At 40.2% G+C, this 17,607-nt stretch overlaps 1 protein-coding gene across 1 annotated transcript; it reads right to left on the bottom strand.

The window, feature by feature from the left end:
* Nucleotides 1-50: 50 nt before the first annotated feature.
* LOC146971550 (G2/M phase-specific E3 ubiquitin-protein ligase-like) lies at nt 51-12,318 on the bottom strand. Its single transcript, XM_085801882.1, has 10 exons — nt 12,259-12,318; nt 4,085-4,147; nt 3,818-3,900; nt 3,248-3,453; nt 3,057-3,153; nt 1,953-2,109; nt 1,759-1,856; nt 1,361-1,505; nt 667-791; nt 51-345 (listed from the first exon to the last, which is right to left on the bottom strand). Exons 1-10 carry the CDS (start codon nt 12,316-12,318, stop codon nt 51-53), a joined length of 1,329 nt encoding a protein of 442 aa, XP_085658008.1.
* Between the last annotated feature and the right edge of the window lie 5,289 nt (nt 12,319-17,607).

Genomic DNA, 17,607 nt, shown 5'->3' with positions numbered 1-17,607 from the left:
TTGAACTAAAATTAACTGACTAAACACATCAGGTTTAGTAAAACAAAAAGTTAAACTCTATCAAACCTGGAACCATATCGGATTGCAATTTCAAGGTTGGACTTAAATGCATCACTATCTTTCAGATGTGCTGTGGGGAATGTTATAGTGGTGCTGCATGCACTCACAACAGGGTAGCACACTGTGTGCTTTGGCATGCGTTCAAGACAAGTGTGATCGAACAGGACTGTGATTTTGAAATTCTCCCTTTCTGAGACCAGCATGTGTCTGTGAGCCTGCCCCGTGAGCCACTGCATCACTCGAGGAACCGAGAGCGGTGCTCCATTGTCTTCTTCATCAGGCTGACTGGTGTCCCCATCTTTAGTTAAGCATAGTCAAATGCAAGAAAATGGTGAAAAAGTTTCATATTCAGTTTGATGGATGACATTGACATTGGTGCAGCTCAGTTGATTTGAAAGCAAAACGTGATTTTAGAAAAATTACCAAAAGCGGGGGGGAGTAAGCTGCACTAGTAGAACAAGCATAAATTGCACAGATTGTAGGTCGCTCATGTAGCGTACCCAGACTCCCCACAATGTCTGTGATTTACTTGCATATGACCTTAAACCAGCTGCTGTAGACATGGAGTAGCTCTGCTACCAACATGTAAAAATGTAATGCCAATACATACCCTCCAGCTCGAGAAGGAAATCTTGAAAGAAGTTCAGTATCTGCGTCTCTGTCCTTTGTTTTACTGAACCTGTCTCGCTCATCACTGGAGCCAGGCTGGAGATGATGTAATGTGAATCAACCTTGAAACATAAAGTACATTGGGCTGGTTAGTTTGGATTGCATCTTAGAAGTCAAGACAGACAAGAGCATAGCTAAAACCAATTATATTTAGCACACCAAACAGTATGAGACGTGATATTTAAGTGGGAGTCTAATTCTAAAATTTCATGCATTTCAGACAAACGGAAAGTCACTTGCCGTTAGATCACGAGTAAAATAGTGGGGCGAGGAAATAATGAACCACTTTAAATTGAACAGTAGAGTTATTATAGGTCGGAACCACCAATCAAAACAAAATCCCACTCCATAAATTGTCTAAGAGGGGGACTAAAATGGCTGTCTCTCAACTGAAGGTAACACAGAAAGCCATCTCCAAGTGTGGGGTGTGAGACAGGTTTTGGACTGGTTTTGGACTTAGGCATTCATGTTACTATTTTATAAATGTGGATTCTATATGCAGATTTTTATTTTACTGTGTAAAGCACTTTTAATCACTTTGTGCTTAAAATTTGCTATTTCAATACAGTTGCCTTGCCTTAGGCTCGTTAGCAAGACTGTGTTTTATGAGCACCCGTCTTGTTTATTTTACCTTGTCATCATCCCCAATCACGAAAAGATTCCGACATTCCTTGGGTTTCCTTTGCATGACTGACAGTAGTTGGTAGAGTTCAAGGCCTTCTTGCAGTTGTTGAAGCATTGGTGTACGCTTCGTGGTGGCATGTAGCAAAACAGCTCTAACAAAAAGATAGACATTGGACATTAACTTTAGTGCCTATCTTACTGCAGACTTTTTGAAAATATTGCTGAATCCCAGATTTGTGTGTCAAACGATTGTACGCAAGGTTTAAGCACAGATTTGTGCGTATGCACTGGCTGTGAATGAGGCCCAATGACTTTAACTTGTCATCTGTAGACCATGGTTGGCTCACTGCACCTTGGTAAAAATCCATGAAACGTTTGGTGAGCTATAGAAAAAACAATGCATACCTTACTATGCTGTCTTTGTGCTCCAAGGTGATGGGGCCCGTATATCCACAGTTAAGAATTTCCTCTGTGTACTGTGTCACGTCAGTTGCATTTTCAATCTGAAAGCATATTTTCCAAACATAACTTCCAGAAAAAATATTTTTCACACAAGACTTTCATAATGGGAAGGATATGCGCTTGAGATTTCAACACACCATTTCGATTAATGTGGACAACTCTGCATCATGCACATTTTCTTTTGTGATGTCCTTCAGTGTCCCGGTCACCAGATACTGGTAACACCACTCTTGAAGAAAGCTTGGAGGCGGTCCACCTTGGCCAAGGCTCACTGCAAATATTTCACCAGCAACTCTGGATATAAGAGGGGGAAATAAAAAAGTGATGCTATGACAAAATTATGTATTGACCTCCCTGTTCATTCACACCATTACCATGGATATATTTTTTTCCTCTATTATCTAAAAACTATGCTAGAGAAAGTTGCTTGTTGAAAATACTTCCATGTGAGTATATTCCTCCAGCAACAAGAGTCAGTTTGCCATTTAGGCCAACATCCTCTGTTTACCCCATGTGGTGAAGGCTGAAGGAATATAATTTAAATATGAAAGTGAATATTTAGGTTAATTGTGACTAATTTATCAATCCATCCCAAAGATCACATTCTTCAGACTAAAACCACCTTGTGAGATCACAGTGACCTTAACCTTTGAACTCCAAAATCTAATTAGTTCAGAGTCCAACTGGACCTTCTGGCCACATATAATCAAATTCTGCCAAGCTGTTTGTCCTGAGATATCCAGTTACAAATAGTAGGAAGTACTACACAAGTCCTTGCTTGTGTTGTAGGAACTCTCAATGTACGTCGCTTTGGATAAAAGCGTCTGCTAAATGACATCGTAACATTGTACTAAGCCGGATAAGACAAATACAATGCACGAGGTGAAAATATAAATTCATTCCTATGTACCCAAGTCCCTGTGACATACCAGCATCATGTCAGGGGGGTGCACTTGTACACCAAGGTGCCTCACGTTACAGAATCAGGAGATAAGTTCCTGGCTGGAATGGCCAGGAGCCAATATTTGGAATGGTTACTTACTATGTACCCAAAGTCACAGAGTCAAAGTGTCTTAAGACAAGATATGTAGAGGTGTACCACGAGCAATATCTTTTTAATGTAGTCTATTCCTCTAGCAGTGAGTAGTTGTACACACCATTATAGTATACACCATTGTGTAAATGCAAGTAAATAAGTAATACTGTTGATTAATATGAGAATATGAATAAGAGTAACAAACTTAAAATAGTTTTTGTCCAGGTCAGTGATGGAGTATTTTGGGATCTTCCCCTTCTTCCCCCCTTCAAAGAGGCGCGTCTCTATCCCAGCAACCATCTCTGTGGACATAAACAAACCAGAGAACAGCCTCAGTCACAGGGTTTTATTGTTGATTTGGAAGTATTACACACTTGTGACTGGCTTACTACTTACCAGACAGGAACTCCTTCCTTAATGCCCCAGTGTCGATGCCAGCTTCTCCTATGAAGGTAATTTTCAGTTTGTTCGCTGGGCCTCCAGTCTTCTGGCGCTGCCAAAGCTTTAGACCTCTCTCCAGCATGTTGTCCCTCGAGACACAAATGTTGAAGGTCTTCCCCGTCTCAACTTTTGAGTCAACCCAACGCAGAACATCTTCTTCACTGTTAAAATAAATTATTACATCTTAAAAATCTAAAGATATTTTGGCAGCAAAATCAAAGTTTCAAGATCCCTTTTCTTTTTTTTTACCATGAGATGTCATCTATTGGATCTTGTGTTGGTTCTTGCAGATCATGGGGACTTTCAGGTCCAGCATCTGGGCTCCATACAGGACTACAACTAAGAATGGAAGTTACAATGAATTCCATCTAATCACAGCAAACTAAAAAATGTGATGTTATTATATGCAAAGGACATACACCACTTGTCTGTTTTATTTATTTATTTATTTTTTTACTCTTAAGCACATTGAGTCTGCACCTGTCGCACGAAATGTGCTATATAAATAAATGTGACTTGACTTACCTTGTTCCACAGATACTGGCGTGGAACTCAATGTCCTGGCTTGGGAAGTATTTGTTGCATATCGGGCATTTTGTCTTACTTTGCTAAATGGGAAGATGTATGGACAGGATTAGTTCCAATTTTTATAGCAACCCTCTCAGCATAAATGGTAAATAGTAAATGTTCATTTGATCATTTATGGTTTCACTCAAAATCAGGAGTAATAAAAATATAAAACATTATATTATTATTGCAATAAATATTATTCTGTCCTACATAGAACCATACCTTGTTCGATGGTGGCACATCTAAAGTCGCAGGAACAGAAGAATCAAGCTCCTCATCTTCTTGCTGAAAACGCAGCCAAACAATGTGTCAGATAACTAGATAACACTCTGATTGACAGTTGTCAGTCATTTAACATTTAAACAGGCCAAGAGTTGTTTAATCTAAACAGCAAAATTAATTTTTTTAAACCAGGTTTTCTTATAGTTATGGTTATTTTCACTCAGACTTTTGTGGATGCTTAATCAGACACTCGGCTTTGATATAATATATGTATTTTTAATATTCAAATTCATGTTTCCAGGGGCTTTTTTAATTTATTATGACTACACTTTATTTTCTCATAATGATGTTTCTGTTTATCTTATGCCAATAACAGACATAGATGATAACAATTAGAGAAGAAAAAAAACACTAAAAAAAACACCATTTCGATTTTGGGACAGTTTACATTCACTTCGGGATGGTTGAGACCGTTTTTCAGGAATGTCCAGGGACAGTTTTAAAAAAAGTTAGTCTGGAGGCCTGGTGGCAACATTCACCTTTCACTTGCATTAAGTGGAAAAATGTGACAAGAAAGGCGTCTCACCTCTGAATCACAAAGAGCTGTCCAAGACGTCCCTTCACAATCACCTTGCACATGAAGGGCTAGCATTTGCAATGGCATGACCATTTTGCACTGTGTGCATGTAGCCTTTGGCATGAGACTGAACTCTGGAGCATCCACTGGCAGTGGTGTCAGATCAATCTTCTCTTGGAGAGGAGCAATATATAACATAAACTTCCCTCCTGCGGAGGCGCTTCTAAGAACAGAGCCAGTGTATCCCTCTGACTCTAAGGCGACAGCGGTCATTCTCCTCCTTCCATGTCCACCTGCAAATTCAAGTTTTATGGGAATTAAAAGTAGTGCCAACCAAGTATATTAACATCAGTGTGCTGAGCATGGCATTCAGCCAGTGTAAGTTGACCCATTCATGGCATACTTGTAAGTGAAAAATAATGACATGAGGAAAAGTATTATCGACTGTAATGATAATGAAATCGAGGACAAAAAGTTAAAACGTGCACAATCAGGTGTTCTGCATTATAATAATCTACAATGTCATGTTTCAGAAAAATATATTAGATGTTTTTATGTTTAGATACGAGCCTCTATGACATCTCTTCTTGAGTTAAGCTCTAACATTATTCACTAAATTTCCCATATCTCCTTGCGGCAAGTTTGGTTATCACATTATGATCACTGTACACATGGATGTGCCCACTTAAAAAAAAAAAAAAAAAACTGTCAAGTCAGTATTTTCGAACAGCTTATTTTGGGAAACTCTGGAAACTCCTTTTGAACTCGGAAAAGCCTTGTGTAGTGCAGGGCTCCACACTATTTAAAGATTCTATTCAAATAGCCTTATGTTAATCTAATGTCTTGTTTAACATACCAGCTGCTTTGTATAGAAGCCATCCTCCTTCAAGACTTGCCATTTTCGGGTAGGTGCTCTCCAGTAAAGTGGACAACTACAGTAATAAAGACAGAACATTTCAGGAAGGTATATCTGTAAAAATCGATCGTGGAGAAGGCAATGATAGAGGAGGTAGGGGGAGATAAAGAAAGATGCTGCTCCTCACCTCTTCATGGCTTAAGTCTTTAGTGATCGAGAGAGTCCTCTTTCCCAGCCCTGCCTGTAGTAGCTCCAGTTCATCTTGTGTGGTCGGGGTTGTTTCTGCTTTGTCACTCAATAAGAAAAAAGCCATGTCAAATCCTTTCCATGGTTTATGTTTCTTGTCTCTGTGTTTGTCTGCAGATTTTCTTTTGAAAAATCCAGGGAATGATCTGCAAAAAAGTAAAAAAAATGTGAGACCCTTGTTTGTAAAATAGATTTGTAATATTTTACAAAAAGGGGTCAGTAAAAAATGAAATTTGCATGGGATGGCTGTGTATGTGGAATAACATTTCACAAATCCCCTACAACCTGCATGTCATGACTCGGTCCATGTTATAGTTCTGTTTCCTGTGTCATCTTGTTGTATTGACTTCTCCTCTCGTTTCAGATTCCCCTTCCCTCCTCGTGTGGTTTCGTCCTCCTCCTTGATTGTCTGTCCCCACCCTCAATACTTTCACCTGTTCTGTGTGTGTGTATATATAGTCCCTGTGTTTCCCCTGTCCGTTGCCAGTTCGTCTTTTTGTCCCCGTGCGTTACTTCATAGCCTTTATTGCTCTGTAGTATTTTCTAGTTCCTTGGTATTGACCCCTGCCTGTGTTCTGGATGACCTCGCCTTTGCCTGATCCCTGTCTGGTTTGTTTGCCCCCGCTGATGGATTACTTGTGTACCGAACCTGTTTTTCCAGTAAAGACTGTTACCCTGCCTAACGCTGTGTTTGAGTCGTGCATTTGAGTCGAGTTGCTACACCCTCAGCTCTGATACCGCATGGCTGACTTGAAAAATAAATGCACTACTGCTGGCTGGCTACACTACCTGGACATCTCGTTTTGTACAGTTGAAGGAGTAGGCATGTCCTGACTCCTCTGCCTGGGTTCTTCTATGGTGCGATTAAGCACTGACAGAAAAGTCTGCGCAGCGGCAGTGGCTGCCTGCTTGTCATACTGGGATGAGAGATTAGATCCTAAGTTAACCACTGTTATCAACAATAACACCATCAATCACTTTAGATGAAGCAGGTAGAGTCTAAAAAGACTAATAATTTTTTTTTTTTTTTTTTAAAGATTAAAAAGTGTGAATCCAGTCAACAGCAAGTGGAGTGTAACCTGAGTATGTGATAATCGCCTTGCCATGAAGACATGCACAAGAGGTGATGTGTAGTATTGGTCTTTCTAAATGGGAGGGAGAAAAGATGGCCGTTGTGAAAATGGTTATGACCTACAATACACCAGACACATAAAAAGAGCAAAACCATAAATAAAATCTACCCATCCATTCTTACCTTTATTAAGCAATCCTGTTCCAAAAAGTTTTAGTGGAGTTCTTGGCCTAAAAAAACATAATTTGATCAACAGGAAAAACAATTAGTCCATCTGCTGCCTGGAAAGATGTTGCAGTTAATGTAGGTAGCTATCGTTGTCTGTGTGTGTGTGTGTGTGTGTGTGTGTGTGTGTGTGTGTGTGTGTGTGTGTGTGTGTTGCTGCAGACAGAGACACGAGACAACTTAATTTCAGCTACTTAAGGCTTTAGCTAGTTAGCTACTTTAAAAAAAAAATAAATAAATAAAAAATATCTGGCTAAGTGTACGCTATATATAGCATTAATGCCATTATGCTTAACGGTTACACTAACAAGCCATCAAAATTGATGGCTTGTATAATAAAAGTAACCATACGACACTATTGAGCAGTTATAATTGAGAGTGCAGCAATACCTGTATCGATATCAATACTGCTTATCAATACTTCAAATAATTTGATGCAAAAAATAAAGTATCACATAAAGAAATGAATGTGTCATGCCTACAGAGCACAGCACCTAGAGACACCAAAACTTAGGCCAAGCCAGGACCAGAGTCCTACATTATCAATCAGCATTGCAATAAAATAGAAAAATACAACTTCAGACAACTTTCACTCACACACCTTCTAATAAAACATCTTACATAAACATGTCAATAAATCAACACTGAATAAGGCAAGACTTGTAATGGGTTGACAGGACAATACTATATGATATTAGAAATCTAAATAAATGAATACTAATTAAACAAACCATCTTGTCTTCTTTTCCAAGGATTTTCATTAAACTAAGAGCTTTTGTGTTTCAACTGAATGCCAAATTTACCAGAAGGATCATTATTGGCACAATACTTTAAGCTAGTAACTACTTGTACACTATGTCAGACAATAAGCATCACTTCATTGAACTGCCAGTTTTCCATGTGGAGTTGTGCGGGACATTAGGCTACTTATAAATAATGCCTGACACAGCTAGTTTGCGCACCGAGCAACGGAATAGTATATATTCATGTTACCGGTGGTATGCAACATTATTTTCCGTACGGGACGGCATATGTAAGCCCCGCTCTCAAAATAACAGCATCTGCCTCTGTGTCTGCGAGCATTTGACTGCCTGTATGTGTGATGGTGGGGAGACCACTACCCGTGAGCGAGAGAGAGAGCGGGACGGTCAAATTGCTGTAATCCTGTGGGCTGTGTGAGAAGATAGACTCAGGCTCTGCATGACCTGTTGCTGCTAAACAGGCAGCGCTGTGGGCAACAGTTGGCCTGTGGACTGTTGTTTGACCACTAATGACGTTACGTATTATAACACAATATAGCACTAGCACATAGCAAGCCTCTGTAACGTTACTTAAGTGAAATAAACAATTCAATTAGCCGTTAGCGCACCCTGCTAGCCTGCCTGACAATATGAGGCGTCAGATATCTAACACCATCACACAAATTAGTCAACGTGAGCTAAGTTAGCAAGCTGTATGTTTAATCGAAATATCAAACAGAGTAGGCTAATAACGTGACACCAATCATTTTAATACGGTTTTATCTACTTACCAACAACTCCACCACTGCTTCCTGGCTCGCTGGCGAGTGGCGACCATGACTTGCTTGTCAGAAAGACGTCGTTGGTGTAGACACTTGTCACTCAAACATGTCTGACCAATGGGGAAGCACCCGCCCACTGCGGTACGTTTGTGTCAAAATGATTCAAAAAAAAAACGACTTCAAAACTTTTTTCACTTCATTCAAAAAAAAAGAAAGTTCAATCAAAAAAAAAAACACTTCAAATGATTTTTTTTTTTTTGCATTTAAACAGTTTTTTCTTTGATTGAAAATATTTTTTTTTTGATTGAAAATGTTTTTTTTTTGATTGAAGCAACTTTTTTGGGATTGAATAATTAAGACACAAATGTCCTACCCATAACATGGTCCAAACACAAAAAAGATTACTTCAATCAAAGAAAACATTTTCAATCAAAAAAAAAGTGTTCAAGTGCAATTTTTTGAGTCTCAAATATTTTTTTGCATTCAAAAACATTTTTTCTATGATTGAAAAGGTTTATTTTTTGATTGAAGTGATTTTTTTATTGAAAATATTTTTTGTTTGTTTGAAGCAACTTCTTTTTTGATTGAATTATAAAGACACAAATGTCCTACCCATAATATGGCCCAAACACAAAACAACAATACTTCAATCAAAAAAGTTGCTTCAAACAAAAAAACCTTCACTTCTATCAAAAAAAACATTTTCAAGCAAAAAAAAATAGTGTTCAAATGCATTTTTTTGAGTCTCAAATATATTTTTGCATTCAAACACTTTTTTTCTTTGATTGAAACGGGTTTTTTTGATTGAAAATATATTTTTTGATTGAAGCAACCTTTTTTTTGATTGAATAATAAAGACACAAATCTACCTCCATAAAAGTCCCGTAGTTTGTAGAGCCAGCAGCGCTTCCCTGCTGTACGGGAGTACCAGGTTGCTTCCCCCATGTGCTGGAATTGTTTGGCATGGCGACAGGAGTCCGATGGTAATTACGTAAAAGTACCAGTAAAAGTTGGGCAAGGGACGCCATTTAGTGCAGCAACCACTTCAGCAACACGTTAGAATGGTTACATGCTGCTATTCAGACATGCCGCTATTTCGACATTGACTTCTAATTGTCGGAATAGCGGCATTAACATTATTTTTTAAGCGTCCCACTATTCCGACTTTTTTTTTTTCATTGTCGGAGTAGCGGCACTTTACTATTTTTCAAACATTCCGCTTTTCCGACATTGATTGATTACGTTATAGTCAGAGTGTCCTTCTGATTTATTTTTATTTTTTCATCTGAGACACTGTTTCTCATACACAAATACATAGGCCTATTAGAGAAGAAAAAACAAACCCTCCAAGTTTAAAAACACACAGGCAGCAGCGCACACTGATCTGCAGAGCTGAGACTGTTATTATTCTGTCACCTGAGTTTATCCTGCTGCTTTACATTGTTTTAACATAGGTAAAAGAAGAAAAAAAAGATTGTCTGGAATAAAGGGGCAGATTACATAAGATTATTCTTTTTTCTGCTCCCTTTTGTTGAGATTTGGGAGGTTTTTGCCTGATTTATTGCCCGATGCCATGTATCTCGCTTTCTTTCCCCCTCCCTCCGCCCGTTGTCTTCGTTGTCACTTTGTTGTCGCTCCACAGAGCGCACATGGCTAATTAATATGCACGTGCTGACCATATGGTTGTGTAGGCATTCCGGGACGGAGGTGTGTTCACGTGCGCAACTGCGCACCATTCTTGGATCCAGTTATCAAAGTTGAGGTGCAGAGTTGTGCACGCACAGTTTGATAGATCTGAAAAAAGTGTAAATATTTTGGGCTGTCTTTTCACCGTAGGCCTAAGCAAAACATTTAGTAGCAGCAGTTTTACACTGCTTACTTACAGTTTTGATAAATAAGGCCCCAGGCCCTAAGCCCAGAGCCCAGACGCTCACAGCTGGAGCTCCGCGGCTCATCCGCGGCGCTGTCCGTGGTGCTGAAGGTGACAGGTTAACTTGACAAACAAACTGCAGCATAGTTCTGTTTGTTTATCATATGTGTCAGTTTTGTTTGCTTGATAGTTGAGTTGTTGAGATTAAGAACATCACTCCCTCATCAAACCAGTGATAGACATGCTGAAAAGAAAAGAGAGAGAGAGAGACGCCCCTGGGTATCGCAGCTGTAAAAAAAAAAAAAAAAAAAAAAAAAAAAGACGTGTCGGAATAGCGGTATCAAAAAGTGTCGGACTACCGGTATGTCTAGATAGAGGGATGTCGTAATAGCGGGATGTCTAAATAGTGACATGTCGGAATAGCGGGATGTCTGAATAGTGACATGTCGGAATAGCGGGATGTCTGAATAGCGGGCGGACCCCCGTTAGGGTTGACGTGGTGTAAAAAATCACCAAGAAAAACGAACTTACAGTAAAACAGACAAACAACATAGAAAAACTGCAGCGCACAGCAGGAGCCCGGGTCGCCGCGGCGCAGCGCCACCGGTTAATTCATCCGATGGATGGATGGATGGATGGATAGATAGATAGATATTGATACTTAATATGTAACAATTTTCTGCTGTACTTTTTTTTCCATATTTACATGGAGGTGGTCTGACAACAGTAGCAGCTCCTTCACAAACTGGGCATCTGGTCAGCCAGCCTAGAACACCACTGTCACTGTGTGGCTAAAGACTCAACCCATGCTTGGATTGATGTGGCCTGTGACTGGAAACTATTATTTTTGGTGCTATAAAGGTGATAATATATCAATATCATAAATGCTTTTTCTTTGTTTTCTCACAAGGTATAACTTATTTCTCCTTGGTTTGTCTTCGTTGAACTCTCCAGACCTCACTTCTTCTAACGTTGTCTGTATTCCCTCTCAGCTCAGTGAAAGGTTCAAGGCTTTACACGGTGACGTTAAACTGAGGTGGGTGACTCAACCCACAAAACAAGAGGAAGACGATGATGAAGACAATGAAAAATGTTTTTCTACCAGCTACAAAGACACAATGTAGGAAACCAAAATGAATGTAGTTAGATGACTTTGTTGATCAACCTGGATCAATACTCCATCATTAGACTTAGTGTGCAATCTTCCTTTATCTTCTAGTAAAGAATCATGTTGACAGTCACTAAGAGCAGGCTGAAAACCAGTGTTTTGCTGCCCTCTCTGGTGGAAGCTTTCATGTCAGCATCATGATGAGTGTGGCCACAAACATGTTGTGCTGCACCTGTAGCTCCACCCAACAATGATGTCACAGGGTATTTGAAGACACTTGTATGTCACTGCAGCAGGTGAGAAGGTAAACCACTCCATATCATATCCCAAATATTCTGTATCTCAAATGCCATTTGAATTCTTAATTCAACAAAGTGACCAACCCACAGACATTTATTCGTACTGCTCTACTTTTCACTTTATTAATTATTATTAATTTTTGTACTTTTTATCCAATGTGTTCTTGTTATGGTTTTTTGGGTTGGTGAGCCAAAGATAATTTTCCACTTCAGTGGACACGGTTCTATTCTGTTCTATTCTATTCTATCCTATTGGGGAGCTGAAAATAAAACCCAAACCTTGACATTTTTGTATATAGCAACCAGAAGCATGTGAGGGAAGAGAAAAAGTCCCAGAGGAGCGTCTCTCAGACTTGGTATTTTTTCTCGTTTTGTGGGATCTGGTACACCTTATATCACCTTTAATATCCTGTACCAGCCGTGGATACAGAACAGCATCTCATCTCCAGGTTCTTGCATCTGGCATGTCCCTGGTTTCCCTATCCCTCTGCAACACCCTGAAACATTTACAGACATCAGGATCATATTGCCATACTTAATGATGGACCAGCACCCTGTTTTGTCTTTTGTGTCTGACCTCATTACCTCGTTTACCTAATGAAGGTCTCCTGACCGAAAGCTTGTTTATTAAAATAGTGTGTGCAGATACTTTACTTTTTTTTTTTTTTTTACAGCGATTATATGCATCATTTTCTCATTCCCTGATCACTATCTTTTTGCACATCCTGCCCAGAAGGATTGTCTTCAGAATAATTTGTTTTGATCTTGTTCACCAGGTATCCGTTTCTTTCTTTCTTATTGTTTGTATAGAGTTTGATGTGTACTTGCTGTCCATGATCTGAAGAAATTTTCTAAAATCGAAGATCGTCTCCAATGTGGTTTATGTTGCTAATGTTTATGTAAAGAGGATCTACCAGTGGCAGCTCATAAAGGTGCGTTCACAGCGGGCCTTTTATTTTTTTCGCTGGCAACGAGTTTACTTATTAAGTCAATGCAAATGGGTGATTGAGTGTATATTCGGTCAGGCGAAAAATCACTGGGGCTCCGAGCAACAGCGACAGAGCGAAAATTTGCTCATCACCCGAGATGAGAAATCTCAAGTCAGCGTCATTTCGCTGGTCGTCAGTCGCTTGCCACTCAATGCTGATTGGCTGCTGTACTCCCGGTGGTGCCAGTGTATACAGAAAGACATGACAGTGACACAGACAAACTTTAGTCTGTTGAATTGTGCCAAACTGACGAGCGATTGCAGCTGAGTGATATAGTGATAACAAAGGAGCGATATGAGCGACAGCGAAAAAAAATAAAAGGCCTGGTGTGAACACACCTTTAGCAAGATAACCTATAACTAATTATGTGGCTTCTGAGAAATGAAGAGGGCTTATATTGACAAATTGTTTGTCATGTTAAAGTTTTGCTGATGGTTAAAAAGAGATAACAGAGCACATAAGCTCATAATTGACTCTGCTAATGTAGTGGTTAGAGCTGTATGGTTAATGTCACTTTGCAGACATTACACTCTGCTGAGTGTTTTCTTCCCACTTGACTTGCAAATAAATTCTTTGTTGTATTTTGAATATACAAATCAAATAGCAACGACTTAAGGGAGGATCAGACTACACAAATTCAGGCCGATTTTCACACAATTTTCTCACAGCCGACAAATTTCCAGTGGCAGGCCCAATTATGAAAGTCGGACCAGCAAACGGACGTGTAGTGTGACATAACTGACAACCAGCCACTGTGATTGTTTAATTTGACATGGTGACCATCGTGAAAGACAACAAAAATTGTGTAGTCTGATCCTGGTCTTAGCTGACATCTCTTTAGCCACAGACGGAACCTTTCTCCACTGTCCTCTCTTACTTGGCATGTAGGGGGGCAGCGTTGAAACGTTCAGTTGGTTCCAAGACAAGACCACCTCTGTTGTGCAGTTCTTCATTTATGTCATGACCAGAGACTCTGTTCAGGTTTAAGTTGTCATGTTGTCTTGTGGTTTCCTGTTTTATTTTGTAATTTACCTCTCCTCTCGTTTCAGGTGACTTGCCCCTTCCTCTTGTGTTCCCCCATAGATATACAGTATATACTGACTAGATGCCGCCTTCTGCTTCTCAGCGTACGTCAATAGCGCCGCCATCTTGGTCCGGGGTTTCTGACCATAGACATAATATACGTCTGACAAGCAGTCGGACCCGGTCAGACCCTTGTAGAACAAATTTCAGTGTATTTATGCATGTGGGTGTGTGTCTGAGTATGTAAGTGTATGTTTAATACATACAAAAAAAATGTTTAAAAAAATTAAAAAAAAAGATTTTTGTTGAACTTTTGACACCAGCTCACCAGCACTGTGCAGACCTTTTCATTGTCAAAAGCCTTTGAAACTGTAGACCACAACATCCTGTTAGGTAAACTCTCATCCATCAGCCTGATAGCCTTTCTGTCAACTGGTTCTCCAACTATCTCTCAGGAAGAACACAAGCCGTTGTGTAAATGGAGTTAGATCTCTCTTTTAGTACACAACTAACCCTACCCATTCTTGGCCCGCTTTTATTCTCTATTTATGTTAAAGGGATAGTAGCATTTTTTGTAGCACAAGTGGGGTTGTATGATCTACAAATAGCCCCTAAGTACTTAAATTGCAGTAGCAGCTTCTCTACACTCCTCCAGTTAGCAACGCCAGCCCATAGCCCTGCCCAGAGATTTACAACATTGTTGTGAATGGACCCAAAGAAACGGCCTATTTTCGTGGCCGTGGTTTTACCTGAAAAAAAAAACACAGTTCCATTGTTCGCTATAATATAATTTTTTCCAGCCCTTCAAAGTGCAGGAAAAACGCAACTCACGTATCCCTCCGCCCAGGGTTAGCGCCCGCTGATCAGCAGTTGGTTAGGTCCAAATAAAAACTGTGTTTTTCCTGCACTTTGAGGGGCTGGAAAACATTGTATTGTAGTGAACAATGGAACTGTGTATTTTTTTCCAGGTAAAACCTCTTTTAGGCCGCGAAAATAGGCCGTTTCTTTGGGTCCATTCACAACACTGTATATTGTAAATCTCTGGGCAGGGCTATGGGCTGGCATTGGTAACGGGAGGAGTGCAGAGAGTCTTCTACTGCTATTAAAGTACTTAGGGGCTATTTGTAGATCATACAACCCCACTTTAAAAAAATGCTACTATCCCTTTAATAATATTGTACCCCCCTCTCCAATTTGTGATGTCCATTATTATGCAGATGCATACCTGCCAGCACTGGGCTGTGAAAAGGGGGAGATTTTCTGGGATAGTGGTTGGAATGCTCCACTCGCAACATCCTTTCCCCTATTTAACCCTACACCACAAATTAATTACAAGGATGCAAATAAAATGACTTTTAATGAGCCTTCAATCCATGGCTACAATGAAATGTGCAGCACTCTACCTCCAAAAATGACTCTACAGTCTTCTTGTAGCCAAATATGTTTAATATTAATAACAATACATAAAATACAATTATACATAATAACAGCAATAATTGTTGCAATAACTGTGTGTGTGTGTACTTCTACATTTCTATTGAATGCATTTCTATTGAGATTATTATGGAGAAAATGAAAAATATCACGGTCAGCTGTGTTTACAGAGCTCCCAGCTCTAGTGTTGAAAAGTTCAAGGAAGTGATGGAAAGCATGTTTGCAAACACTGAGCAGAAACACACTTTTATCTGTGGCGATTACAACATAGATCTATTAAACCAGAAAAATGTATCATCAACCTACAGCCAATATACAATATGCAAAAGAGAGCAATAAGAATAGTGAACAAAGCAGGTTATTATGATCACAGCAACGCAATGTTCATAAAATCTCAGACACTGAAATTTTGGGATCTAGTAGAATTCAGAACCGCACAAATTCTGTATAAAGCACATCATAAATTACTACCTGGCCATATACAAAAAGATTTTAGTGATAGAGAAGGGGGATACGATCTAAGAGGGAGATGGAATTTTAAACAACCAATTGTTCACACTACTCTGAAAAGCATGTGTGTATCTGTCTGTGGGGTGAAGCTGTGGAACAAGTTCACTGATGAGATCCAAAAAAAAGTAAAAATCTGGTGCAATTTAAAAATAAGTTAAAAATGTTCATTTTGGAAAGATACAGTCTTGAAGGTGGGGAATGATTTAAATGTAGTGTAGGAATGATTTGACAAATGTTAAATGTCTATTTTTTGCTTGGTATTTGCTGAGTATGTACATGTAGGTGTGTGTATATGTGTGTAGATCACATGTACGCTTGTTTGTTTATGTAAAGGTACTGTATATATTTACATGTATGGTGTAAAGGTTAGGGCATCTATAAGCTTGTAGCTTCAGCCCTGACCCTTTCCATCAGCCATGCAGCCCTGCTTTTAGAGGGATGTGTAACTGTTTTTTTGTGGTTCTATTTATTTGTTTATTTTTTGCTGATCGAAATAAATAAACTCAAACTCAAACTCAATACTTTACAGCTATACATGTGAGGACCAGTTTGAGTTTTGAACCATCAGAGTCAGGACATTTTGGGCAAGTAAGGAAATTTTGGCCAGTCCTCACTTTCTCAGACCCCTACCAAGGGCTGTTTGAGGGTTCAGACTAGGTTTAAGTTAGGTAATTAAGTAAGTAACGGTTAAGTAAGTAATGGTTAAGGTTAGGCATTTGTTTTGGATGGTTAAGGTTAGGGTAAAACATTATATCAATAAAACATTATGTCAATGAGTGTCCTCACAAAGATAGCCATACAAACATGTGTGTGTGTGCGTGTGTGTGTGTCTGACTGTCCACACTGTTTTTAGCAAGTGTCTAAATTGGATTTGGCTCTGTTCAGACTGGGCCACATTATTGACTGATTGACTGACAGGTTGCTGTAGCAACGACATCGGAGCGGAGGCATCATCCAGCGTGTGTATTGTGTGACGTCATTTATAATTGCGACAGCGACAAGAACAACAACGGATCACCATGACCCATCTAATGAGGCATTTCGTTTCGTCCTCTCTCCAAGGACTGATGTTTTCAACGTCTTCCATTGACTTCTCCATTCCGCTGATATCGCTCCACAACTCGAAATAGGCCGGCGGTCAGAGGGTGGTCAGAGGGTGGTCAGAGGGTGTTCAGAGGGTGGTCAGAGGGCGGTCAGAGGGCGGTCAGAGGGCGTTCAGAGGGCGGTCAGAGGGCGGTCAGAGGGCGGTCTGGCACGGCGTAGTGACCTCACGGACAGTCAAAACTGATCTGAGTGTTTGGAGCTGTTAAGGGCGCCCTCTGTCACCCCTCCGGCCCACCGCCAAAACTTCGCTCAAGCGGTGACGCGGCCGCCTCCTGCTTTCAGAATCCCCCAGCCTGCGACTCAGGCCCCGACGAGGTCGTCGACCCCTAAGGGCCCATGGCAGAAGAAGTCCAAAGAGGGCTCCCAGTCTGACCAACCACCCCCCACCTCCTCTCAGGTGGTTAGGAGGAAGAAGCGGTTGGCCTAATAGCCCTGTGGGATGCAGCAGACGAGACGGCGCTGTTCTCCTCCCCATCTCCACTCGCTCCAACAGCCCCGTTTTGTGTTCACGAACAGGTTCACGAAACTCGGTTCTGTTCGGTGCATGAACAGCGGGATTTCCGACCCAGCCCAGCGCCCCATGGAAGAAGCAGAAACATTGTTCAACAAGTGGACACTCATTGTTGCACAGAATTAAAGTTGTTCCAACTGTCGCAGCCAGGCATTGTGCAGAGGGCACAGTTAAATT

The sequence above is a fragment of the Trachurus japonicus genome, chromosome 16 (assembly GCF_045865225.1).
Source record: "Trachurus japonicus isolate A0001 chromosome 16, Traja_1.0".
Taxonomy (NCBI): Eukaryota; Metazoa; Chordata; class Actinopteri; order Carangiformes; family Carangidae; genus Trachurus; species Trachurus japonicus.
This window is presented reverse-complemented; position numbering and strand designations above follow the sequence as displayed.

Excerpts from the sequence above, each read along its gene's own strand:
- LOC146971550 (XM_085801882.1), bottom strand. The coding sequence starts at position 12,318 with ATGCAAGAACCTGGAGATGAGATGCTGTTCTGTATCCACGGCTGGTAC. Across the intron at positions 1,506-1,758 it reads CACAAAGACAGCATAGTAAG|AGCTGTTTTGCTACATGCCA; the intron begins GTATGCATTGTT and ends TCTTTTTGTTAG. Across the intron at positions 792-1,360 it reads TGATTGGGGATGATGACAAG|GTTGATTCACATTACATCAT; the intron begins GTAAAATAAACA and ends TTATGTTTCAAG.